We start from the raw sequence: 22500 nt of genomic DNA on the forward strand, positions 1-22500 counted from the left end.
AGTTTGGTGGTCTTAATTATATTATACTATACTCATTTGTTATTCTATACTGTACTGTACTCTACTATACTGTACTGTAATACTATATTCTACTTTTCTGGACTGTACTACTATACAAGTATACACTATATATACTATATATATATATATATATACTATACACTATACTACTATACATATACTTTTATGAAGATGTGGTATGCTGTGGAGAGGGTCCCTGTCAGACAGGGAGACAGACTGACTGACGCTGAGCTCAGCCGCTGCAGTGAGATAAATATCCCTTGGCCTGGCACTCATCTGCATAATGCCGGAGTGCAGGAAGGTGGGCCGTGTGTAATATGTGCTGAACATCCCATAATAGCAGATGAGTCGTCTTTCTAATCAGAACGCACGGGGCCCCAGGATCTGACCTACCGGGTGGCTTCTGCTGAACAGGCACAACATGGCCTCATCACCTCCCTTCTCCCCTCCTCCTATCTTAGACCCTCTTGTCCTCCCCATTCCTCTCTGATATTCTTATCTTCTCCCCTCTCCTCTCTGATAGTCTCATCTCCTGACCACTCCTCTCTGATATTCTCCTCTGCGCCCCTCTCCTCTCTTCTATTCTCATTTCCACTCATCTCTTTTCCTCCTTTCCTCTCTTCTATTCTCATCTCCACTGCTTCCATCCTCCTCCCCCCCCCTCCCCTCCTCTGCATTCTTCTATACCGGTGTGCTCTCCTTCCTCTCCTCTGCTCTTGTTTCCCTTCCTCTGCTCTCTCCTCCATTCCTCTGCCCTCCTCCCCTCTCTCCTCCTCTCCTTTCCTCTCCCCTCTCCTCACCCTTCCTCGTTCCTATCCTGTTCTCCCCCATCCCGCCCCTCCCCCCTGTCATATTCTCATTTTCCCCTCATCTCACATCTGCTGTCCTCTCTTCTCCTCTTTACACCTTTCCTCCCTCTAATACACACATATCTGTTCTCGTCCATTCTCCAAACCCCCTCTTCCTTTGCTTCCCTCCCCCAACATTCCCCCCTCTCCTCTTCTCCCCACACAGCAGAAAAAAAACAAGCAACGGCAGAACAAATCCATACACACCCACAGGATTTACACACATCTCTATAAACACATCTATATAAAACCACTGACCTATAAACACACACTCACACACACACACACACACACACACACACACACACACACACACACACACAGAAACACACACACAGAAACACACACATGTGTATGCACACGTATGCGCGTGGTCCGACACACACAAACTTACACACACGTGCACGCACACACACGCACTCAAATACACAGACGCTAGCAGACACACGCGCACACACACACACACACACACACACACACACACACACACACACACACACACACACACACACACACACACACACAGTAAGCGATACATAGGGCATCTGAAACAGCATATAACCACTTTACTCAAAGCGATAGGCTGTTATAAATATTTTAAGCAACACTTAAGCTATGAAAAGCTTCAATGACCACAACTCAATATCGGTTCACCTAACTGTGCACACCATTACCAATTACAGCATGCAGTGAAACCATGCATGTATGCACACACACACACACACACACACACACACACACACACACACACACACACACACACACACACACACACACACACACACACTCTCTCTCTCACACACACACACACACACACACACACACACCAATGGCACCGTTACACACAACATGCCGCTGTGCTGTGCTGTGCTTCCTGATATCCGATCCATAGCTGTTTTCACTGTCAACTGAAATTGAATCAGAATTCAAATATTGCCTATTGGACAAGTCATGCAGCATGATCACAAAGACACACGACCGAGCGTAACTATTTAACACTACTCTCATTGAGGCCTTCTACGCTACACATTTGCTAGACTAATGAGACAAACAGAATGCAAGATGAGCTAACTCTTTCAGCTGTGCCTCAAGCTTTAGCTTTGAATTAGCCATAACCTGCTAACCTGCAAAATGTACATTGACCCATACACAATTAAACCTTTTTCCTAGCCAATAGGATGTGACACCCAAAAAAAGCCAACTGCAATAAAATAAACCTAGTTTGTATGGCTAACATCCAACGGATAAACTATGAGGTTAGAATCATTTAAAATATACCTTAACAAGCAAAACCTCCCTTTAACATTGGGTGCATTCACAGGGAGCTAGCCAGGTCGGTATAACACCTACAGAATAGATAGGCCTAAGAGAACAAGCTCTACTGTGTTTACCAGTAGGGTGTAACTATACACAGATTAGCTTCTCTATTTCCTGTACAGAACGGTGGGTTTTATTCTCTCAAATCCTCCCACTAATGAAGTGTTTAGGAATAGCGTCAAGAGGGAAATTTAACATAATAAAGAACAGCCAGTAATATTGCTGATGTAAGGCAAAGATGTTTTTTTGCTTAATTGCTGCTGCCGCCAGATGTTCTCAGTGATCTGTAGAGAAGCGAAATTCGAGCCATAGCATAGGACAAAAACACACTGCCAAACAGCACTGTATAGGTATGATTCATTCATATTCCTAACAACATTAGAAACACATGGAAAAATGAAACTTGCCTTTATTTGTGACTAAAATCCTATAGGGGGGAAAAAAGAAACAAACTCAAAGCTCAGAAAGAAAGATAGAAAGATAGAAAGAAAGAAAGAAAGAAAGACAGAGAACCGGAAAGAAATAAGTAAAGAAAGAAAGGGAAGGAAGAAAGATAGCGCGAAAGAACGATCAGAAAATAAAGAAAACCTGAAGAGGCAAGAACTAAAACCAGAAAAGAAAAGTACCTTTCTTGTGAGTAGCTTCATTTTTGGAGCCTTGTGGGTCTGACAGAGGAGAGATGACAATTAAACACAGAACATTGTAGCAACATGTATCCGTTGTTCTTCCCCGTTTGGGGAAAACAACCACTTAATTTAAATATCAGGGGTGGAGACAAGACAGCAAGGCTCTGAGGGTGGGTACTGTGTTCAACCGCGGCCAGACACCCAGGGGGGTCTTAGTGACAGCTCAGGGGGGTGAGGGGGGGGGGCAGGAAAGAGGGAGGGGCGAGAGTGTATCGTTTACGGCAAGAGCAGCGAGGTGGGATGCAGAGTTTTGTGGAGAAAACATCTTACTGCCATTCTATAGCGGGCAGGAGAGGGGGGAGGCAATGCACCGCGATGGAGGAGAAGAGGAGGAGGAGGAGGAGGGGTTGCAATGCAGTTGTGTCAAAGGGAGCGGAAGGTATAGGCCAGCAAAATGCACTACAGGAGATGCAATACGCCATTGAAAGAGAGAGCAACAGAGAGAGTAAGAGAGGGGGGCGGGGGAGGTGGAAGGTGGAGAATGCAAAGACTACATGTCGAACTGGCTTCGATTCAACAAGGCCTCAGATCCACCTCTGAGGAAATTACACATATTCATTTTTGTTCATTTTTGTTTGTTGTTTTATTTCATTTTTGTCTCTGTGGTGTTTGGGTGGTAGCCGTTTGCCGTATCCGACGGTGACTGCTTCCTTACAGAGAGCGCCAGATATATATATATAGATATATAAATCTATATATATAGATATATAGATATATATATCAATATATATACATGCATGCCAGAGAGGGTGAGTTACAGGTTGAGGAATGCTGATATTCAGCATATGAAAACTCAAATCAAGGGAAAAGCCAGATGCCACGGCCAGACCGTTATTTGTTGTATAATTCCTAATAATAATTTTAGTCAGTAGAACTCCTCATCATTCAACACCAATGGTCAGTATGAGATCTATCATAATCCACGATAATTAAAACCCCCCAGAAGATTTTCTAAATCGATGTCTTATGAAAACGGCGATAACAACTTTATATATATCAACATATATACATCAATGTCAAGCCAATAACGAGAATAGCCTTTTACAGGATGTTGCAAGCCATCGATCCATGATTGAATTTCAACCTCACAGAATATATATAGATATATATTTTTAATAACGCCTTCCATTTAAAAACACCACCCCCAACTCTCCTCTGACTTCAGAAAGACGACGTTGTTATTTGGGTGTTCATGTGAAGCGCAAGCTGTAATGATTGATGTGCCGCGTCTAGAGCCAGCCCCATTATTCTGTGTAATCCCAGCATCCGCCTGCCTTCCCCTACTTGACAACCGCCATCTTGAAGGATGGGGACTACAGAGAACAGAACTCTGGCAGCCGTAATACAATCTGTCATTGTCAGACGAATAAAAACGAAACGAAAAAAACTAACGGGGTAGGTGCGGGGAGATAAATGAAAAGAATTCAACGTGACCGTGAACTCTTGTAGACAGGTGACTTACGCTCTGTAATCTGCCCATCCAATACATAGACCATTTATACGCCCCTCTCCCCCCTACCGTGCTCTCTGGTGAGGCTTAAGCCTGGGTTTAACCCTGAGGCTATAGGGGTTTCTGCTCGGCACCACAGCACCTGCTGATCCCAGCACTAAAACCACCATTAGCGCCTGTATCGGACAGCTAGCGACGAGAGTGTTGAACAGAACCCACATCCCTTGGCTTCGCCGAGTTGGCAAAATCATAACAACAAATTGGACCTATGATTAAATAAACACTTTTAATTTATCGGATAACGGAAATGGTAACGGAAAACGGTTTTATCATTTTAACCTAAATCCTAGCGGAGGAAGGGCTTTAATATTTATGCTTAGGCTTTATCGCCCTGCTGATTGTTCATTGGAGGGTTTAATGCTGCGAGCAGAGAAGGCGATTTGACGGGTCGACTGTCTCTCTTCCTAATGAATGTGTTGGAGTGTTGGAGGGCGGCGAGTGACCCCCTTTGTCAGCCCTGCAAGACAGATACGCTGGCCTCCACTCCCCTCCTCCTCCTGGTGGTTACAGACGGTGATGGGGGTTTAGCCGACTGAGTGAGTAGCTTTTTTAAAGCCACCATCTCCTCACAGGCATATTAGAGCGGCTTGGTTGACCCCACAGACAGAGAGAGAGAGAGTCATGTAGACAGAGGAGGGGAAGAGCGATGGAAGAGCAGGCAAGAGAGACAGAGAGAGAGAGAGAGAGAGAGAGAGAGAGAGAGAGAGAGAGAGAGAGAGAGAGAGAGAGAGAGAGGGAGATATGGGAGAGAGAGAGATGGGGAGCAAGACCGGAAGCGGTGAGTGAGAGAGAGAGAGAGAGAGAGAGAGATAGAGTCTTGAATAGACTGAAGGAAGAGAGAAGGAACAAAAAAGAGCCAGCTTGATGGAAAGCGATAGAATAGGAGAGATTGAGGGAGATAGAGAGACAAAGTGAGGAAGTTAAAGTGAGAAAGAACAAATCATCTGCCCTCTCCCCACCTAGTCATTCAGCTCCCTGAGAAATCATTTCCTTTCTTTGACTATCGTTAAAATCACAAAGACACAAAGATGGGCTTGGAGCGAGGAATGTGTGCCAAACAACGTATTCAGAACTTTCAAAACGATTTGACTTTGATACATGAAATAACTGTGAAAATAATCTCTCTCTTCCATTATATATGAAGCATAATATCTCTCTCTCTTTCACTTCCAGTCGGGGATGTATAAAGCCCTATATCTTTCTCAATCTCTCTCTCTTCCAGTATAAAGCAATATCCCTCTACGGCTCTTCCATTATGTATAACATAGAGCCCTCTCGCTCCCTCTCTCTCTCTCTCTCTCTCTCTCACTCTCTCTCTCTCTTTAGGTATGTATACAACTTGGCATCTCTACTTTGTGACATCACAGCATATACCTTTGGTTTTCCTCATGCGTCTGCTGGAGACTCAGACGATTCATCTTCCTCTCCTTCCGTCTGGGGCATCCTGGCATGGCCATATATTCCCCTCCTTTCTCTTTCTCTCTCTCTCTCTCTATCTATCTCTCCCTCTCTGTGAGTCTCTCTAGCTGTTTCTCTCTCCTGTTCAATATTCCTCTCTCTTGTGCCCTTGCTGTCTCTCTCTTGGCCAGACGTGACGTGCGATCGATATTCCTGTCATAACTCTGGGGACGAGTCACCTCTGTGGCAGCGTTAAAATTCCATACTTAGTGCAAAATAGTCCCCACTAAATACTCCAGAATGGCATCACCCCCTGGCGAACGGTGAGATGTTTTTATTTTCTTACTATTTCAAAAAAACCTTTCTATAAGCAAGGTTTGTCGTTAGTTCTGGAAAGAATATTAGCTTGATTTCTAACTGGTATCTGTTCAGATACATCAGACAAGGTAGCTGAGATACTAGGAATACTGCAAACATGACCGCGAATGGACTACATTTTGACACTTTTACCATTTAAAGTTCCAGGGTGCTTCCAGATAAAGTCAGTGTGAATCTATATAAATTGTATTGAATTTCAATATTAAAAGAATATGTAGATACTGATACGGTTGCTCACTATTAAGTGAAAGCATGCTGAAATTGATCTGTACTGCAATATCTGCTAATAAAAACTATAACATAAATCATTAAATGTGCTCACATTTTTGTAAATAAAATAAAAATGAAACAAACCTCAAATATCATGCCCTTGAGGGCACCACTGTCATAAACAAATTATATTGGTCCATGGGCTCGCTTTCTACAAAACAATGGTTCCCTACTTTATTTCTATCCAGTATTCTCACTTTCTCATCACATCGTATTTCCATCTATCCTTCCTCCCCCTTGTCCACTCTTTTCCTCCTCTAGTTCCCCTGCTCTTTCTCATTCTCCCTCTCACTCTTATCCCTCTCCCCATGGCTGTTGTTGCGGTCCCTACTCATTAACTTATGCTCATTAATTCCATTAAGTAGCCATTAAACAAGTGCTGATCTAGGAGAAAAACAGCGTCAGGCTCTCACAGCTAATAAGCAAAGTTCAGTCTCGACCCGACTGGAAGGAGACTCCAAGGAACTCTGCTTGGCTGCAATACTTACTAGTCTAGTAATGTATTCTTTGTGCTGCAATATATTAGTTGAATGTAGGCCTAGGGTAGTTTATTACACTATTATGTAGTGTAGTACACAATTGGACTAGATAGGTTAACATGTACTGGAAAACAAGGGCTGTGTTACCTCTCTTATAGGCCTACCCCTTCAACATCCCCAAACCAGACATTTTCCTTTGAACAAATATTAGATAATGTAGCATTATTTATATTGTAGATAATGCTATACAAGTAGTAAAGAATTAAAGTGTTCTTTATATAATTTAATTTATGAATGCAGAGAAAGACAAACACACAAGTGATTATTGTTTGCGAAATGGATTAGGATCAGAATAAGCCAATATTTGCTTTGTTGCTGTTTGAGTGCCTTCTCTTGTTCGACCTTTGATGATGGAAAGCCTGCCTCTACTCTATTGCCGTAATACATTGTGTAGACAGAATCATAAACACTGTGTTGACATTATTATAGTGTACTATTGTTGTATTGTATTACAATGTATTGTATTGTAATTTAATCTCTCGAAATATGGTCTTTGTTTGTATGGACAAAAACACCCATACCCCATAACTAATAATGTTACATGATCGCTAATTACTTTTACGAAATACTAAATAGCCAGGGTTTAGCTAGATACTGCATTTATACCATGTTTTGGTTAGCTTTTAAATGACAAAAAATAATGTTGGAATTTCCCTCCAAATGGTTTGTCATAGAGCCTGTGATATACAGATTAAGCTGATATGATATGAGATAGGCTAGTAGCTCTGTTGCTTCCTCAGCTAGCAGCTGATTGTATCAGTTTATCTAGAAGCTGTTTAGCTAGTAACCATCTTGCTTATATGTATCTCTATCAGATTTCTGGTTATAAGCTGTAGTTCTATGTAGTACCTCTGTTGCTAATATCTATCTAGCTATTGAAGCTGTTGAACTGTTATCTGACTCGCTGAAAACTGTTCAGCCAGTATATGTTTAGCTAGTAGCATGTTTTGAGTTCCCCAGTCGGAGCTAACTGTATAGCTGCACTTGTAGCCTGAGTGATGAGCAGAGACAAGGTTATGGAGGAGAGACACAGCTGCTATACTGCCATCTATCATACACACATGCATGCACGCACACACATACATTTTTTTGCATGTCTATATTAAACTGTTGTACGTCATGGCTGTTGGATATCTAAAACACAGTAGATGATGTTTCCTCCTGTTGAAGATCTGGCTTGACTATGTCTACATGAATCGACTACTGCCTTTATATATGTCTGTTTGTCTACCCACTTGTCTTCCTGTCTGCTTGCCGGCTTGCCGCATGTCTACTTGTCTGTCTGTCTTTTATTTCCTTCAATATTGAAAATAAACACAATCTTGAAAGCAATATAACACAGTCGGCTAGAGAAAAAGGGAGCGAGAAAATAAGGTAAAATAGAATATTAAATATTTGATAACTGAACGAAAGCAAATATGCCTATATTGAAAACAACAGGAGAAAAAATAGTGAACAAAAAGAGATGGGAAGAAGTGGATTTCCTCTTGAAGGTTTGAGATGATTCATATTTAAATTTATACATATCGAACAGTGAAAGCTAACCACGAAAACAAGTTAAGAATACAGATGGGATAGGACAGAGGTTACAAAAAGCAGAAGAGAGTGGGAACTACGATATCAACCCCAACGTTTAACATTGCAGGCGACGAGTTGCCATTTTAAGATAAAAGTCTGTCCTGACAAAAACAAACACAAAATGTTTTCAAGAGGGGAGATGGGAAGGGATTGAAGAGAGGTGATGAAAAGAGTGCAACAAAGAGATAAAAAAGTAAGCTACTATAAGAGGCAACAAAGAGAGGAAGAGAGCGAATGAAGTCATGGATTGGCATGGACATTTGGCATGTCCTGGAAGTGTCAGGAGTACTCGCTCTCCTCCCGCTGTCCACCCAGGGAACCTGCTAAATCAATCGGAAGCCAAGGCCGGTCGGCGTCCCCACCGTTATGATCTGTGTAATTTCCTCTGATACAGGCACATCGGTAGCTTCAGGCAAACCCCAAACCCGGCACTTTAAACCCCCTGCCTAACACACTCACACTGGCCCCCAAACCCCTCCCCCTCCCGTCTCCCTCAGGTTTAGATGCAGCACCAAATTAGCTAGGCTGGTGCTACTGTGATGCCCAGAGGAAGAGGAGGAGAGAGGAAGAGGTTAGGAGAAAGGGAGTAGTGGTAGTAGTGGTATTTTGTTTTATGTAAACCAGCTCCAGTTTTGCAGTTTTGCCTCATTATACTTTCAACATTCCGCATTTGCCCAAGCTTCAGCAGTTTCGTTCGCCTTAACTTTGCTAACATGCCGGCATTCCAAAGAGCGCAGAAATTCCACAGTTCTGGAATTCCATATTCTTAAAAAAACATCAACCCAAGCATTCCATTCCATTATTTCAAAATCAATAAATGGCAAAAAAAAGGATTTTCGCACGATTCTATTATTAATATGATAGGGTTTGAAAGATAACCCCTTGAGATGATGTGTGGTTCAGTATAAAATGTTGTTGCGTCATTACCTTTAATCTGTATTTTCTCTTTTCTCCTACAAATGCAACCCTCCATTTTGCTTTTACCTGCTAGTTTGCGTTTGCAATATTCTTTTTGCAATCCTTTTTGCTTTGGATGTAAGTAAATGGTCGGGGCTGTTCAAGCCGATTGGTTTCAGTGAACGTGACAGACGAGCCAGCTTAGAAGTGACAGAAGACAGCACGAATGTGAGGAATAAGGATTTCCCGCTATGCTTTCCCATCAAACTGACAACCTTATAAAACTTATAAGTCCATATAGACGCTGCTGATGGCTCCTGGCGGGTCGTTAAGAGTGGATTATTAAAATGAATGTAATGTTGTTTCAAAAATTGTAGACTGACACCTATTATATTATATTCACAATATTTGAAGTTAAAGTCAGTGCTGTTATGCTAATGACACACTTGTTTTGGCATTAAGGGGAAGACAATTTTGAATAATCCTGTGTTGGTTGATAGCTGATTTATTGACCTTTTAATAATTTCTGCCGTGTTAATATCGCAACATATGAATCTCAATAACTGTCACGTCTTCTAATTTCAAACAGTTATCTTAAAAAGGTCACCAGAGAGCTAGGCACACAAATTGTGAACTGTATTGTTTTTGTTCTCCGCTGAGAGGAAATACAATTTAAAAAAACAAGAAAAGAGACAGAGAGGAACACCTGTCCTGAACTAATTCTGCTGGTGGCTGAGAAAGAAGGTAAGACGACTTCCTAATGTTTGCCGGTTGGCGAACAGACAAATGGGAGGTATTTTTGTTGTGCAGACATGGTTGATTTTATATAGGTCTTTAAAATAGGGAAAACTAGAGATACAATGACCTCTCTGTTTGTTTAATTTTCCCTTTTAGTAATAATCCCTTAAATAAACTATTTTAGGCCATTGCTCTGATCTGATGAAAGCTGAGTGGCATTATGGAGGATAAAGATAAAATGTAAGATCCAGAGATCCAGCTGAAGCCAAGCTAAAGGTAATTCGATAATTTCAAATTTTGAAAATATGATGAAAAAATCTATTTGGAAAGTTTCTATCAGACAACTCCATATTTTTTCATTGTACGATTTGGTTGCTTTATTTTAGAGGACATTAATAAATAGAATGATTTGATATTGGAAAGTGGAGCCAATTAATAATTAGTTTGGACAGTTCTACAGAATGTGTGTATGTGTTTATGGTTTTATGATTGATTTATTGTAGAAGGAACATGTTCCATCTGTTTAAAAAAAAGTGCTTACACCAGGTAATAGGTATGGAGGGTTGCTCAGGTTCTGTATATATATATACATATATATATATATATATATATATTACAAAATGAAATAATATATATATTAATAATAATAAATAATAGCAGAAACCTCTGACATGCGTCTTTAAAAAGGGGGCTTCCATTCAGGGAGAGGTCAACTCAGTGTTACATAATCATCATCATCATCATCATCATCATTAGCATCATCATCGTCAAAACAATAAGAAGCAGCAGACATCCCGGAGAGAAGACGTTACCTTGACTACCCAAACAAGCAGTCGGGATACTCTGAGGATACCACGGAATGTAGCCGAGCTTGTACCATGATTGCTCTATCTATCTAAATAGATTAGCATCACAGGCAGCTAACGGCTGCTACATCTAATGGTACACCTCTGTGCTTAACAAGGGGGCGGGGTCAAGGAGGCAGGGTTATGTAAATAAGGGAGGGAGGGTTCTCTAAAGGAAACACCTGGAAAAAGAACAGCCTCATTCTACCTTATTGCCGAAGAGAGAGCAGAAATTACCTTTGTTCATCACTGCACAGGGCCAACAATAGAGGTCAATAGAGTGAAACCAAAATAAACAGAGAGGGTTAAGACCTGCATCATGAGAGTAGAGACATTTGAATTCAACATTCGTATCAACATTTTATAAATATTTGCATGTTTTTTGTTGTGATTGTATTTGGATTATTTTCAATTACAGCTACAAACCTGTCCTTTGCTTCTTGAGTGACCTGAGTTAATAAAAACTGTTTTTTTTTACCATGAATAAAACAATACGGATAAGACAGATACAACAAAATAGTCCATACTAGTCAACCGATGACGTAGACGGCTACATTATATGGTGCTCTCCTGCTGTGTGTCGGCGGTGGATCGTACCTTTGAAGTTGGGCCGGATGCGGGCGTCGTACCCGGACACCTTCCCCATCAGTTTGTCCAGGAACTCCGAGGGGGGCATTGGAGTGGCAGCCTTCCTCGCCGCGGCCTCTTTAGAAGCGGCCAAGCTGCAAAGAGAGAGAGAGAGGGAGAGAAAGAAAGGGAGGGAGAAAGAGGAAGAGGGGGGGGTCGGGGGGGGGAGATAATAAAGATAAACATTAAGGAGAGAGAGAGAGACATGTTTCAGAGATAACCAGGAAAGAGCAAAACAGAGAGAGAGAGAGAGCGAGAGAGAGAGAGAGAGAGAGAGAGAGAGAGGTGGGGGAGGAAGAGAGAGATGAACATTAGAGAGAGAGAGAAAGAGAGACAGATTTCAGATGCAACTAGGTGAGAGAGAAACAAAGAAAGAGAGAGAGGATTAGAGAGAGAGAGAGAGAGAGAGAGAGAGAGAGAGAGAGAGAGAGAGAGAGAGAGAGAAAGATGACTGTATATTTTTAGGTATTTAGAGCAGGTAAAAAGCCTCTTTTCTTAAGGCCGGGTTGAAGCCTGGAGTTTGGGATTCTGCTCTCAGCCATATTGTCAGTTATTGCAGCCAGAAAATCTCAGTTTTGGCAAATGTCTGCAGCCTGGGTAGAGCTGATGTGAGTGAGACGAGCAACCTGTCATTCACCCGGCACAGAGACCTGTCAGTCACCCCTCACAGACCTGTCAGTCAGGACACAAATGCCCCCGAACAGTTCCTCCTCTTCCTGCCACCAAGAAAAGCTTGACACGTGAGACACAAGAACGCACTGTTGTTTAGACACTAAGTTGTCATTGAATAAATATTCTGAAGTCTTAAGTGTTTTTACATTAAGTTCTTTCATCTTTGAGCTGTTTCTGTAGCCAGATATCCAGCCAAAATATTGATAAACGTATCTTAAACGTTGTAAAATGCATCCTCCTTTGACTGCAGAACCAGTCAGCCCATTTCTTCTGGATCCAAATATTTTTTGTCTTAGTGTGCAAACCGGATAATAACATAAATAACACGGTTTGGCCCTATCAAAACCTGAACGATTCCATAATCCACATCGCTCTCATGCTTCAACCCACCCTAATGCATCGCTTTCCTTGGGAAGGAAACAAATCGTGTAACATATTTCCAAAACTTTGTTTCACCCTGTCCCATAAACGCATTTGTCATTGCCTTCCTTCCCCTCTCCACCATGGAGTGATCCCATTGGCCAGTGTTCATGGCTGGCATTTTTCTGTATATACAGAAATAGTTGTGCAGTAACACGATTCAGTGAGAGGGGAGCGATGTCAGCTATACCTGAACTGGTAATGAGTTCACACACAACGCTGCGAGATGAGGCTCCACTCTGGTGTGTGGGTGTGTGTGTGTAGAGGGTGGAGGGCCGTGTGTGAGAATGGGGGTACTTCAGAGAAGATCATCTATGGGACACCAGATGAAAGGTCCTCTGCATTCAGGAGCAGATACGCTTAAGATAAACAATCCTTCCAGTGGTGTTGTTGTTGCACATGCCCTTGTACACGTTATGTGTGTATCTATTCATTCATATTTATATATACGTCTTTGTATCTATGCTTTCATTATTTCCTCCATGTGCTGTTTCATGTTCAAACAGCAAGTCATTTTCCTCTCGACTACCCATAATGCTCTATGGTTCTTTCTAGGCCATTGCATTTGTTTGTACACCTCTGTTGTTTTGTAACATTTATGATTATGTCTGTATATTTACAGTTTGAGCGATTATTTGATTTCCTTTGGCTACTGTCAATTTTTTTTTATCTGAGCAAACATGTAGACATTAAGTAAGTAAAATAGTAGCCTTGATGCAGATGAAACCTGCCCGGCGACCACAGAGAGCTCAAACACTTACTCTAGCTGAACAGCAGGGTTACATCGCGTCCTTCATGTCCAAGACTCTCTCTGGTTTGATAAACCAGGACAACGGCCACACATTCCTCCTCTGCCTTACCTCTGTCTCTCATGTAAGGTCACCTGAAAGTAACTGAAAGTAAAACTGCCTAATTCATTCATATGCACCTCTGACCTCTCTGTTAGGTAAAAATAAAAGTCCCCTTAAGTTAGTTCTTATATACTGACAAATAAAAGTCACTTTAGAAAATTGTTATTATATCCCTCAAAATAAAAGCCCCCTTAGAAAAACGTTTTATATTAAGTAAAGAGGTACAATTCTCTGTGTGTAGAATGTGTAAAATATTTCCAATCCACCAAGTGAGGGTATCAGATAACTTAACTATATAAAAAAAGAGCTAGAGGAGTAAGGTCATGCAGACTCTTGCTATGAAGCAGCGCATGATGGGACTCAGCAATTCCACCTCTCTGGAGGTTTCCCATGTATGACCGAATGCACCTCAGACTCTCAGCTATAACTGAAAAAATGAAAAACATTTTGACTAAAAAGGTTGTTTTTGAACTTATTGTGACTATTGCAAATATTGTGACATCATATATATATATATATATATATATATATATATATATATATTGAATTAGTCAGCATTTTTACAAGGGGATACCTTTACCAATCACAACGTTCATAACATGTTCTATATTGCTTTTATTTGAAAGCAGTTCTTTGAATCATTGATCTGCAGTTTTGTGAGCAGGACTATTGATTTCCTAGTAGTTGTGTTTTCATGGTTGACTATTTCACCTTGTTAGGCCCATCAAAGTCATTACCTGCTTCCCTCATTATTCCAGAAGCGCAACACGAATGCTCTTTACCCCACAGAAATACAATATTGAGGGGGTTAAATGTCAATACAGTCACAATCATATGCACATGCATGCTCTCTCTCTCTCTCTCTCATCTATCCATCTCCATCTCTCTCTCCCTCTCTCTCTCTCTCTCTTTCTCTCTCTCTCTCTGAATCTTTATTGACTTGACAATACAACAACGCAAGTGAAGACCTAAATAGAAATATGTATACAAAGATAATTAACAAGATAATAACAGTAGGGCAATTAATTACATTACATTTGTTCTTTCATTCAGAAAATACCCCTCACAGAGACACCCTCATAAACCCCCCCCCCCCCACACACATGCACGCAAGCATGCACACACACAAACACACACACACACACACTCGCCCGCACACACACACACACACACACACATGCAGGCAAGCACACAAGCAAGCACACACAAACACACACACACACACACACACACACACACACACACACACTCACCCCCCCCCCACACACACACACACACATACATACACACTAACACACACAGATGAAATGAGGACCATCGATCACACTTGCATCTCACCTTGGGTTCCCCAAAACCAATCACCAACAACCTAACAATGGCACAAATGAGGCATATTACCAAGTGAGGCCGTCTCCGCTGTTGTCATGGCAACCCACAGAGCCCTGCCTCCCCCACATAGAGTGATCATAAGTTGTCACACACACTACGCCAACATCATTCCATTGTGCTCCCCAAGTCAGTCGGACCCAGCGCACTCGACAGGCAGACTCTTTGACTTTCATCTGTTTGTACGTGCACGCTGTGAATCCTGCGTGTTAGTGATCACGGTTTAAGATACGATTTACTTCCTCTTATTTGCTTATTACCACTATTAACCACTGTGTAATTTACCACTTTTATCCAAACTGATGTCACTGAGAAGCAGATTGTGGTAAGGACGTCTTTCTCCAAGTGTGCCCACAGAAGACTTTGGCTCTTTTACCAAGTGCCTTTCCATCACCCAAGCTTCGACTACTTCCTAACCCCTCACCCTAAGCCCTTAAGAGTGTATAATACTACAACCACTGAGAAATGAATGTGCATATATTCATCGTTTGTCAAGTGACGTATGAGCTATTAGCCAGGAGCTCGGAGCTATTTATAATGATTTCCATGTTGCTATTTACACTGTTGCAGTCGTACATAAAACTGATGTGTCCTGCCCAGCGACAATCAGAGCCCACTCAGTCTATTAGTGTCCTCTGCCTCTCGTAGTTTCATTAAAGAATGACTGTGGAGGCTGCTACTGAGAAATCATAATGGGCCTGCATTAGCAGTCATCCATCTTGGCTCCAGTCCGCTCTCTTCTTCTGCATCATTACTCAAAACGCCTCTAGGAAAAAAAAGTCAAAACTTTATCGACATGACTCCTGATCCTTGGTGAAATCTAAAATTATACTTTTCAGACTGCAGAAACTTCGACCGGGTGTCAATGTGATTTACTGAGGAAGAAGACCTCTGCAATTTTTTCTCCTGCCTTTATCCGTTAATGGCTCATATATAATTTGGGGTTATCGTTAAAATAATGAACGAATGGCAAATTAAATAATTAAATCGAACAATACCTTTCAGTGTGTTTGGTTTTCCTTCTCACTGGGCCTGTGAATATTCAGCCTCAGCATACATGATTTATGAGCGTGAGCGCAGGCTTATACGATACAATATTATCGCCCTGAGTCTAACCTTGAAAAGTTTCTAATTTTCTTAACTTTGGTCACGGACTATAACTCACACACCTTGAAGTATTACTTACTAGTTTGATGAGAGTTTGACGAAATTGAAACTCTTCATAAGTGCTGAGGAGCAGTGCTTTCCCCTCCCACACGTTCATCTCTCATAAATGGAGATGACAGAGGATACAGTCGATTGCTCTGAGATTCCCACCTTCGAGATCTAAAACACCGCCGTGCCAGGGAACAATCCTAATATGGTCAGGCAGGAAGCAGACGATGACAAATAGCGATATTAGCGATTCATAAACACATAATCCAGTCCCCTTTGCGGGGGGGGGGGGGAAATCTCTGGCCACTTGGGAACCGCTACCGTGACGGACAATCAGTAGGTCCACTGAAGTGTTCTCTGATTACGTATTCGCACACACATACGCACGCGCATGCATCACACACACATGCACATGCTTAAACATTATTTTCTTTATTTAAACACACAGACAAACAAAAGAATACGAGGAGCCATTGTGCAGTAACACGATGAGACACAGATGTTGAAAGGCACAGATACACATACACATACACACACACACACACACACACACAGGTGTGTGTATGTGACTCTATACAGCGTCAAGAGTATGGGAAGGAAGGAGAGCAAGGGAAAGCACAGGTTGACAGGAGGATGAGGAAGAAAAGGAGAGGGAGGAAGAGTTGACGGGATGAGAGGGGCAGGCGGATGTATAGTAGAGAAAGATGAAGAGGATGAGGAGAGCGAGGAAGCAATGGAAATAGAGGGTATGAGGAGCAGCAAGGCACAGTAGGAAACACAGTAGGAGGGCAGGAAGAGAAAGATGAAGGAGTGGTAGATGAGCTTTGGCTGCCTTCTGCATCCATGCTCCACGCTGCTACCAGCCGTCTAGGGTCAGTGGTCCAGCTCTGCAGTGTCTCTCTCTCCCTCTCTCTCTCTCTCTCTCTCTCTGTAAAACCAGCAAGTTGCCAGTTATGGTACCTGCCAGTGTTCATAGTACTACATTGTTCATAGTATTGCATATTGGCTGAACAAGTAGAATGTAGCGGTCAGTGAAGAGTAGATTCCTTGATAGAGGTGCCGGCACAAATTTCTGATCTAGGATCTATAAAGTACTATTGTATTTTGTGCTATGTGCCATTTCATGCTTACTGCAAATAGTTTGGTGTTTGCTGAAGTAATTAAAGGGACATTTTCCTAGTTTTCTGTGATGTCACAAGGTCACGTGACTAGCAGGCATAACATAATTGCACACACAGGCTCACACTTGTACATGCAGACTTACACACAGACGCACACACACCCCCACACACACACACAATAACAATAACAAATGCTTTACTTGAGGACCTTAGTAAAAAATAAAACAAGAGTCAAAATGTTTAAAATGGAATCGATTTAAAGGTTGTCCTGATCAAATTCCCTGGTCACGGCGATAACCTGATGATGGGTTACTCCTGACAACGGATCGCTCACTGTCTCACCGCGAGTTAAATGTCGATGGCCTTGTAATTAAGTTCTGACGATAACACCAAAATACAGCCACGCTGGCACTCGTATCGTCAATACAATCAATTGTCTTCAATTCAGATCAAATATTGTCAATACTGAGACATCAGGTCAGTACTGAGACGTCACACTTTATGAGGATTTATCGAGCCTCATCCAACATCATGTATCGGGACTCAAAATTAACCAGATGGCAGATGAACTCAACATGAAACTCGGGGAATCCCGCACAAATAATCCTATTAGCGGCAACAGCGGCAGAGGAAGCTAAGCTAAAACAGATCTGAGGTGTTTAGGAAATGCGGCGGCGTGATGCGATCAAAGGCTGTGCAAAACGGGTTTGAATCAAGTGTCGAATAAACAGCCGGCGGAGAATGAGGGAACAATAAAGTGAGATTAGTCACAGATTAAGATTAAACCAGTGTGTAGTCCACACAAAGACTGCCAGACCCCCGGAGGACCCACGGCTGGCAACAAACCACGAGCTGAGTTGGCGCAATAGACGTTTTCTTGGAAAAAAAATGAGAAACTTGGTATTCCTGACGATTTCCCCCTGGGTTTATGGAGATGTGCAAAAACCTGGGAAGTTATGGGGCTTGTGTTGAAATGGGTGGTGCGTGGTCGGGAAGAGACGTGATGTCTGTGGAGGAAATTAATAGATACGCGGAAGAGGCACCAGAGAAAACCTCCCTCCAGGGAAGCTCTGAGCTTCTCCAGATCCACACCAAAGGAACGGAATTCATGGGAAAACTCTGCGTGCCTAGTGCTTAGTTCATCCCACACATAAATTAGATACTTTATTTATTTTTTACGAACAAACTTGTGGATGATTCAGAGAGCAGAAGGGAAGGAGAATTATTCCCAACTCATCATAGCTCTCTTACACACATCCATCCCATAATATTACACTAGGCTGCTGTCACGTGGCCTGAGGAACCTGAAGTTAAAACACATACTGTGGTCACATGCTCACACTAGCTTATACACACTAGTATTGAAAGCAGTCAGCATTGGTGTGCGTGTGTGTGTGTGTGTGTGTGTGTGTGTGTGTGTGTGTGTGTGTGCGTGCGTGCCTGTGTCTGTAGCCCGGTCTCCCCCTGATCCCACTCAAACAGCCAAAGAGACTGAATTTATGCTTCACACTCTGAGCTAGGAACAGGAAGTGGAATGCCTAATCCAGGATGTAACACACTAAATATGAATAGGAAAATAATGTACAAATTGGATGTATGATGTTTGTATATGGATGTATGGATTTATACATGGATGAATGAATGATCAATGATTGCATGGATAGATTGATACAGGGTTGACTAGTGGACTAATGGATGGATAAATAGATGGATGAATGGATGGATGGCTTGATAGATGGGTTAGGGTGACATTACAGTATTTCCTCTTAAAACACCCCACTGCATAATTTAAACAATTAAAACATACAGATTTCTAAGTTTGATTCAGAAACCAACTCTACAACATTTGCTACTGCTAGTGTATGACATACTAGTTATATCCTCATTGGTTTTAATAGCCTCAATTAAAGTATATTCACAAATTAAGAAATGCCTGATACTTTTCACTCGACTAAGAATAAACAGACAGCCCCCATAGAGGTACATTTCCATTTTACTTCTAATGTTTCTCCTGCTGGCAATAATTAGAGCTACGTTCCTCTGACACAGCACTATCCCACTCTCACTTAGTCATCAACGCGGCTAGCTTACAGAATGCTAATCAGCACGTAGCATTAGCTCACACTCCCCCACATCCCACCTCCTCTACCAGCATCATGCAGCCCCATCACACAGCCTCTGCTGTGGGGCCTGCTCCATCTGATGCTGACCCCCCCTGCCCACAGACTCCATGTCTCCAGTCACCCTGATCAAAGATCAAAGTAGGCATTTGCTTACATTGTTCCTGATTAATGGGAGACCACTGGTCTTATTAGCCTTCTGCTTCAACCTCTCCCCCCCCCCCCCCCACACACACAGTGCCCCCACAACCATGCTGAGGCAGCGAGGAAGAGAGATATTTAAAAACATTTTTCCAACTGGCAGACTAGTCCTCGTCCTGCCAGTGTGTAATATGCAAACAACCCCAGGGAGAGGCAGAGAGAGAGAGAGAGAGAGAGAGAGAGAGAGAGAGAGAGAGAGAGAGAGAGAGAGAGAGAGTCAGGAAGGGAGAGAGAGACACACTGAAAGGGAGCGCAAGAGAGAGATGGAGGGAGGGGAGAGAGAGAGAGAGTCAGGGAGAGAGAGACACACTGAAAGGGAGCGCAAGAGAGAGATGGAGGGAGGGGAGAGAGAGAGAGAGAGAGAGAGAGACAGAGATGGAGTTGGTAGTGAGATAGACAGTCAGAGAGGGAGTCGGAGAGAGGACGGAGAGAGAGACAGAGAGAGGGAGAGCGATAGGGTGGGATGGAGACAGAAATAGATAGAGGGAGGGGGGAGGAAAAAGGGCGATATTGTGGAAGGAGAGACAGAGAGAGAGACTGAAAAAAGTGAGAGACAGTGACTAAGAGAGCGAGAGAGAGAAAGAGAGTGGGGGGGAGAGGTTCAGTCCAACGCTGAGCTTCAATCATTAGCCCTAAGTGGACCTCATTATGTAGCTAAATCCTCAGAAGACCTCCATCCTAATTTATCTCATCCTTGCGTTTAACAGCACGCAGGAAAGCAAAGAGTGCTCACTTAAACGCGCCGCCAGGGCTTCCTGTCTCCGCGGGAAACCGCTTACTCCATGCCGAGACAGTCCCCCCCCCCCCCCCTTTTCGCACCCTCCCATTGGCTGGTGTGTGTGTGTGCGCTCTCAGCAGGTCTAGTAACACCAACGGCTGATAGGGAAAGCTGTGGAGACATTTCGTTTCTCGCATTTCACACCTCTTGCGACACCTCCACGAGGAGGGTTGCTCCGACGAGGCGCCCGGCTCTGAACGCTGTCGCGGGGTTGAGGCTGAAGCCGTAGATGTAGCGGTTTGCGTCCACAGTGTGAGATTAGCGGCTTATGTTTCTGCGGAGCGATGCTTTAATGACAGAGCCAGGCACCTTGTCATCCAGAAGGAGAACAGGCGCTGTCATAAGCTCTGCTTGTGAGGAAGCGATTGAGGAAGCTGTCCCACTTTGGTGCTTTTAAGTCATCGATGAGGGATGCTGCAGCTGATCTCTCTCCTGTCAGTGTTTGGAATTAGTCTCCTTCCGACCTGTTGGTGAATTCCTTGGCCCCTCTTGACACAGAGATTTAACATCCCAAAGTGTATTTCCTGGTTAGATAAAATGTAATCCTTTGAGTTCATATGCATAATTAATTACAGGGTCTCTACAGAGTAACAGCTCATAGGAATACAGGCCCATAACTAAAAACCTGTGGTTCACACAAATCCTAGCGGACACTACTGGACACTACCTGTAATTCCCATGGAACCTCATGGATTCGGGACCAGTGCACAAGAGTTACAGTTGCACTGGGAGGTCACTTCAGAATTGCTCTACTGTTTATGGTGCCCTATATTATGACCTGGTAATCAATATTGAATTATCATACATCAGGTATTGGAAATGAACCTGTCCAGAAGTTCATAATTACAGTCACAGTGGAAACAGGTTGTGCTGAAGTAGTCAATAGTGTTTCATTAAACTTCTTGAGAAATTTACCGTGCGTGACGTTCCTATTTTTTTTTTATAGTTGTTTGTTATGATAGAAGCGTGGTGTGATAAACGGCAGTGTGCTACCTGCAGGGCAGTGGTAGGGCCGCAGGGCACCGAGCATAAACCACACACCATTTAATTTAGCCCAGGCCGACGCTAACAGCGGCAGACGCGGGATCGTAGCGATGGAGCCGACGGAAGAGGCACTGAATAGCGATGGAGGAGATCAGTCATAATGACGGGCGGTCGATCGGCCCCCAATGTCCACGAGCATGGCATCTGCATCTCAACAGAGACACAGAGGTGGGCAGTGTTGATCTGCTAGTTTGGGATGGTCACAGATTTATATTTGTTTTTATATGTTTATACATATATGGTTATAATAATAGTTATATATGGTTAAATATGGTTGCATAGTTATGATGTTACATATAATATATAAATGGCTATATATGTGTAAGCATGGTTATATATGCTTCATATGGTAGTGTATGTAATGGTGGTAGAGCGGCAGGTAGCTCAAACCCTGTAACCTTTGATATTTCGAAGGGTGACTATATGAGGGCAAGACACAGAATAAAGTAATGAATAAACCAATCCATCAATCAATCATTCAACCAATCAATAAAATGCATCTGGCTCAGCTCAGGAGACAGACATACCTAACTCAGTAAACCCATCTTATTGAGTGTTGTTTCAGTATTTTATTTTTAATGCAAGCCCTTTCATTTGTTTAATTTGGTATCATCATTTATGTGTTTCTATTATTTACGGTTATAAAAACGATATTCTGCTAAGACCAGTGTGGTAACAGTCTGTACTGTTCAGGGATTCTTTTGAGAGAAAAACAAACTCAGTCAAGTGCTTGACTTCTTTCCTTCTAAACAACATCTGAACTCACATCTAAACTTTGTTACGCAACACTCAGCATGGGGACTGAAGTGTACCGGTGAAGACGGCCAAAGCAACAGCAGAACACATCATTAAACTGACACGCCAACGCCGATGCGCTAAGCCAACAATTTGCCGCATCATTCTGGTGACTGTGTCAACCTTTCGTCGGTCGGAGAAGCTATATTCTGGACAAGTATTTCTTCACCGGGGTAAAGTCAATGCTGTCGCATTTCAATGAGGCCACGGAAGAGGACTTTCAATATAATAGCATGGGGTCACGCACGTTTGACCCTTCAAGACGTCGTTCTTTCAAAATAATAGAAAAACATAATTAAGAAGGA

At 42.6% G+C, this 22500-nt stretch overlaps 1 protein-coding gene across 1 annotated transcript in view; it reads right to left on the reverse strand.

Moving 5' to 3' along the window:
* Window positions 1-22500, reverse strand: part of glra1 (glycine receptor, alpha 1) — a gene marked incomplete at both ends in the record, with an annotated part of 60585 nt that overhangs the window by 32611 nt on the left and 5474 nt on the right. Inside the window, 2 exon segments of the mRNA XM_084469173.1 lie at window positions 2813-2851; window positions 11623-11747. Coding sequence (XP_084325299.1) covers window positions 2813-2851; window positions 11623-11747 — 164 coding nt within the window.

This window comes from Micromesistius poutassou (assembly GCF_964030765.1).
Source record: "Micromesistius poutassou genome assembly, chromosome: 6".
Lineage (NCBI taxonomy): Eukaryota > Metazoa > Chordata > Actinopteri > Gadiformes > Gadidae > Micromesistius > Micromesistius poutassou.